Source organism: Littorina saxatilis, linkage group LG3 (assembly GCF_037325665.1).
Source record: "Littorina saxatilis isolate snail1 linkage group LG3, US_GU_Lsax_2.0, whole genome shotgun sequence".
NCBI classification, from domain to species: Eukaryota; Metazoa; Mollusca; class Gastropoda; order Littorinimorpha; family Littorinidae; genus Littorina; species Littorina saxatilis.
In genome coordinates, this window is record NC_090247.1 from 56,767,708 (window position 1) to 56,772,623 (window position 4,916).

Below are 4,916 nucleotides of genomic sequence, written 5' to 3' on the forward strand. Positions count from 1 at the left end.
CAGGGAAGATCCCGATCTGCCTATCACCATGCATCTTGGACAGATTCTTCTGCTGTGCTGTCAGCTTCTGCTTCCCTGCAGCCTTCTCCCAAGCACGCCCGCTCATGCTGCAACCACTCCGGTGACATCCCAGGTAATTTAATTGTGTGTGTGTATGTTTGTGAACATTTTGTAAAAGAACTTTACGGTCAAAAACGTACTTGCTATGGTCTTGAAGAAGTAGAAAAAAAGCATGTTGTACACACCTGTTTTTCTCATTTTAAGTACGTGTTTTCCTTCGGCACATGTATACTGACAACATAAAAATCCCGACTGCCTCCTATGCACAGTATTATTTTTTTCTTTTAACTTCTAATGATTTTAAATCTTCTTGTTTGTTTTTGTTGTTGTTGGGGGGGGGGGGGATCTTGAAATTTACATTTAAGAATAACTTGAATCAGTCTCGCCGCAAAAAGAGTTGTACATGGAGAGAGAGAGAGAGAGAGAGAGAGAGAGAGAGAGAGAGAGAGAGAGAGAGAGAGAGAGAGAGAGAGGGAGGGAGAGAGAGAGAGAGAGAGAGAGAGAGAGAGAGAGAGAGAGAGAGAGAGAGAGAGAGAGAGAGATATTGATCTACAGACAGGTGGACATGCATTAATTTAGGAAACACGACTATACCCATAAACATTTACCTTGCTGCTGATTCCTAAATGTAAATTTGGTTAACACTTGCCCTGTTTTGAAATACATACAAACATGATGTTTTTTTCTCTTCTCATTTCTTGCAAAATTATGCAGTCGCAAAACCTTCACAGAATAAAGAAATAATAGATAAATAAAATACATAAAATGCATAATTTTAAATTCTTCTCAGTCCCCAGGCTCTTCTGCGACAACAGGACCGTCGAGGCAAGGTAAGACGGAGAACGTCCTGGACAGTCTTTGTTGTGTGAAGATGTAGACCTCCAACGTCTTGATTTCTCTGTCTCTGTCTGTCAGTCTATCTGTCCGTCTATCTGTCTGTCTCTCACTCTGGCACCCTCTCTCGCTCTCGCTCTCTCTCTCTCTCTCTCTCTCTCTCTCTCTCTCGCACCCTCCCTCTCTCTCTCTCTCTCTCTCTCTCTCTCTCTCTCTCTCTCTCTCTCTCTCTCTCTCTCTCTCTCTCTCTCTCTCTTTCTTCCCTTCTGTTTTACCTTTCAGGACGCTTTTCCCTTCAATGATTTTATTTTGATTTCTTACTTTTTTCTCGCTTGTAATCTCGGCGGCACATTATTGTTGTGCCTTGTATCATTTTTTTAACAGCAGACTATACTGATTCCTTTTCGACAATAAATAGACTACATTTCACAGTTAACTGTAATACATTCGGCAGTACACACATAATAATGTTGACTGTATACTCTATTGGTTTTGTCAGTGCATCATATTAACATTGACAATATGTTACAACAATGTTGCCAGTGAACTAAACATACATTACAGTTCACTGTACAATAATACATTTTCCGGAAATAACTCAGATGGTAGTATTTTCAGTGAATCGTAGTTCCGATGTGCCGATTTTCAAAAGAAAAAGGCATCATATCAAGCGAACACTGCATTACATACACATCGGAGTTAGTTATTCGCTGTGATAGTGGTTTTGACTGGTCGACCACGTGTTTCCAGTGTGTCCCCGTAATGCGGGACACAGCTCTTCCATAACGCTAGAAAGTCAGTCCTGACAGAGTTATTTCCGAACATCGACTAATCATTTCGACTTCACTCTGTTAATTTCAAGTGTCCGGACTACGCCTGGCAGACGGCAATCAACCGTCGGAAGGACGTCTGGAGGTGCTAATAGACGGAGGGTGGGGCACGGTCTGTGATGAAGACTTCGGTGTCGCGGAAGCAAAAGTCGCATGTACAATGCTGGGCTACCCTGGGTGAGTTGACTCAGCCATGTGAGAAGGTTTGCTTGCACAAGGGCATGAAATGCAATGCAATCCAATTCAATCCAATGATATGCAATACAATGCAGTGTGGTGCATTGCAGTGCAGTGCAGGGCCGTGCCGTGCAGTGCAGGGCAGTGCAGTGCAGTGCAGCGCAGCGCAGCACAGCACAGCACAGATCAGCACAACACAACAAAACACAACGCAATGCAATACAATACAATACGATACAATACAATACAATACAATACAATACAATACAATACAAATACGATACGATACGATACGATACGATACGATATGATATGATACGATACGATACGATACGATACGATACGATACGATACGATACAATACAATACAATACAATACAATGCAAAAAACTACAAGTTGAAAGCAATCATGTGTTTGTGTATCCTTCAGTTACACGCCATAAGTGAAGACTGGCAATTCGCAACAACAAAAAAACAAGTCGCGTAAGGCGAAATTACTACATTTAGTCAAGCTGTGGAACTCACAGAATGAAACTGAACGTAGTCCGCCGCTAGTGCAAAAGGCAGTGAAAGTGACGAGCCTGTTTGGCGCTGTAGCGGTTGCGCTGTGCTTCATAGCACGCTTTACTGTACCTCTCTTCGTTTTAACTTTCTGAGCGTGTTTTTAATCCAAACATATCATATCTATATGTTTTTGGAATCAGGAACCGACAAGGAATAAGATGAAATAGTTTTTAAAACGATTTCGGAAATTTAATTGCAATAATAATTTTTATATTTTTAATTTTCAGAGCTTGTTTTTAATCCAAATATAACATATTTATATGTTTTTGGAATCAGAAAACGATGAAGAATAAGATGAACGTAAATTTGGATCGTTTTATAAAAAAATTGTTTTTTTACAATTTTCAGATTTTTAATGACCAAAGTCATTAATTAATTTTTTAAGCCACCATGCTGAAATGCAATACCGAAGTCCGGCCTTCGTCGAAGATTGCTTGGCCAAATTTTCAATCAATTTGATTGAAAAATGAGGGTGTGACAGTGCCGCCTCAACTTTTACAAAAAGCCGGATATGACGTCATCAAAGACATTTATCGAAAAAAAGAAATGTCCAGGGATATCATTCCCAGGAACTCTCATGTCAAATTTCATAAAGATCAGTCCAGTAGTTTAGTCTGAATCGCTCTACACACACACACAGACACACACACACACATACACACATACACCACGACCCTCGTCTCGATTCCCCCTCTATGTTAAAACATTTAGTCAAAACTTGAATAAATGTAAAAACACCTCTGCAAGTTGTGAGCAATCGTGTGCTTTCCCATTATCCTTCAGTTACCCACCAAAAGTGAAGACTTCTGCGTCGTACGGCGAGGGCTCTGGTAGCATTGCGATGGACCAGGTGTCCTGTGTGGGCAACGAAACAAGCCTGTCTCAGTGCCAGTACCGTTCTCAGCACAGCTGTTCCCACAGCCAGGACGTTGGAATCCAGTGCAGACCACTAGGTACTTACTCGGGCTTTGTATTGTCTGTTTCAAACAAACAAATAAACAAGCAAGCAAACAAACAAACAAACACACAAACAAACAAAACAAAACACATATACATCAAACAAAAGATAGTCTGCTAACGTTCCAAAATTCAGAATCATAAACAAGAATGGTGGGTTATTGGATTCTTTTAGTTATGACAAGACAAAACAAAACGTTACATTTACAGTGCGTCGACCCAGTGGTCTACAGAGACACAGACAAACACTGATGATACAGATGATGAACTTATCTCACAATATTTATTAATTTGTCAATAAAACTCGCTTGCAAGATGCTGGCGAGGCAATTAAGTGGTGTGTTGTTTTCGAAAATTAAGCGTTCCAATAACCTACTATTCTTGGATTTTTAAACAAACAAACAAACAAACAAACGAACACAAAACAAAAAAACAAAAAACCGCCAACACACACAAAAACACCCACAAAAGCTGAACGATTTTTAACATGAACATTTTCTACCAGTGGCCCGAATCCGACTGGCAGGAGGAAGCACAGTGTTCGAAGGACGCGTGGAGGTGCGGCTCCTGGGGATGGATGAATGGGGGACGGTGTGCGACAATGGCTTTGACATCAAGGATGCCAGGGTCGTTTGTCGAATGCTCGGGGAGCTTAGATACACGTAAGGCTTGCATGCATGATATCATTTTTATTAAATTATTATTTATTTTTTACCTTCTTTTTCTATATACAAAGCCGAGTTTTCCTGTCTCACATGACCCTACTGGCTTTGCCGTGAGGGCGTCAAATATAAATTCCTCCAATGCATTATATTCGTACATTGTTACCCGATGCTTTTCCCATTGAAGTCATTTGTATTCTTATACACTGTCGAGACAAGGGATTTGAGGCTCAAAATATGTATCACATACGTACTTACAACATCACAAAGAATTAAATCTTTGAAAGGGTGACAACAGAATGTGAAGTGATCTTGACTTTCTGCCGATTGATTTTGCCTCCCTACGAAACAATGTTGCCATTTTTGGGCTGGTTGTTTTGGATTATGTGCTGTGGTTATTTTCTTGATTTCACTGTTCTATTTTTTCACCAGCTGAAATTTAGTTGTGCACCTATGGAACTTTATATCCCATTACCATAATGCCGTATTTTTTTTATTATGATTTCTTTTGTTTTGCAACTCATGTAGGATAAGAAAGGATATCCTACTGTCAGTGTTTATTTTTTAATAGCAGAAATACTTTTATCTTTCGTTTTTCTTCCAGTATCCAACCCAATGTGAAGACAGGTGCTTATTACGGTCGCGGCAACGGCAATGTGTTGATGGATGACCTGAAATGCCATGGAGAAGAGGTCAACCTGGGTTTCTGCTCCTTCCTTGGATCTGCTGGCACCAACTGTGGACATGAGAAGGACGTTGGTGTACATTGTCGGCCTGATGGTCAGCGAATTATCAATGTTGTTTGTTTGTTTGTTTGTTTGTTTGTTTGTTT

At 40.3% G+C, this 4,916-nt stretch overlaps 1 protein-coding gene across 1 annotated transcript in view; it reads left to right on the forward strand.

Annotated features, from left to right (window-relative positions):
- The window catches only part of LOC138962740 (neurotrypsin-like), a 6,182-nt gene continuing 1,266 nt past the window's right edge, over positions 1 to 4,916 (forward strand). Inside the window, exons 1-6 of the mRNA XM_070334680.1 lie at positions 1 to 133; positions 851 to 890; positions 1,757 to 1,901; positions 3,249 to 3,418; positions 3,928 to 4,084; positions 4,689 to 4,864. Coding sequence (XP_070190781.1) covers positions 29 to 133; positions 851 to 890; positions 1,757 to 1,901; positions 3,249 to 3,418; positions 3,928 to 4,084; positions 4,689 to 4,864 — 793 coding nt within the window. The 5' untranslated portion in view covers positions 1 to 28. The remainder of the gene's footprint in view (positions 134 to 850; positions 891 to 1,756; positions 1,902 to 3,248; positions 3,419 to 3,927; positions 4,085 to 4,688; positions 4,865 to 4,916) is intronic.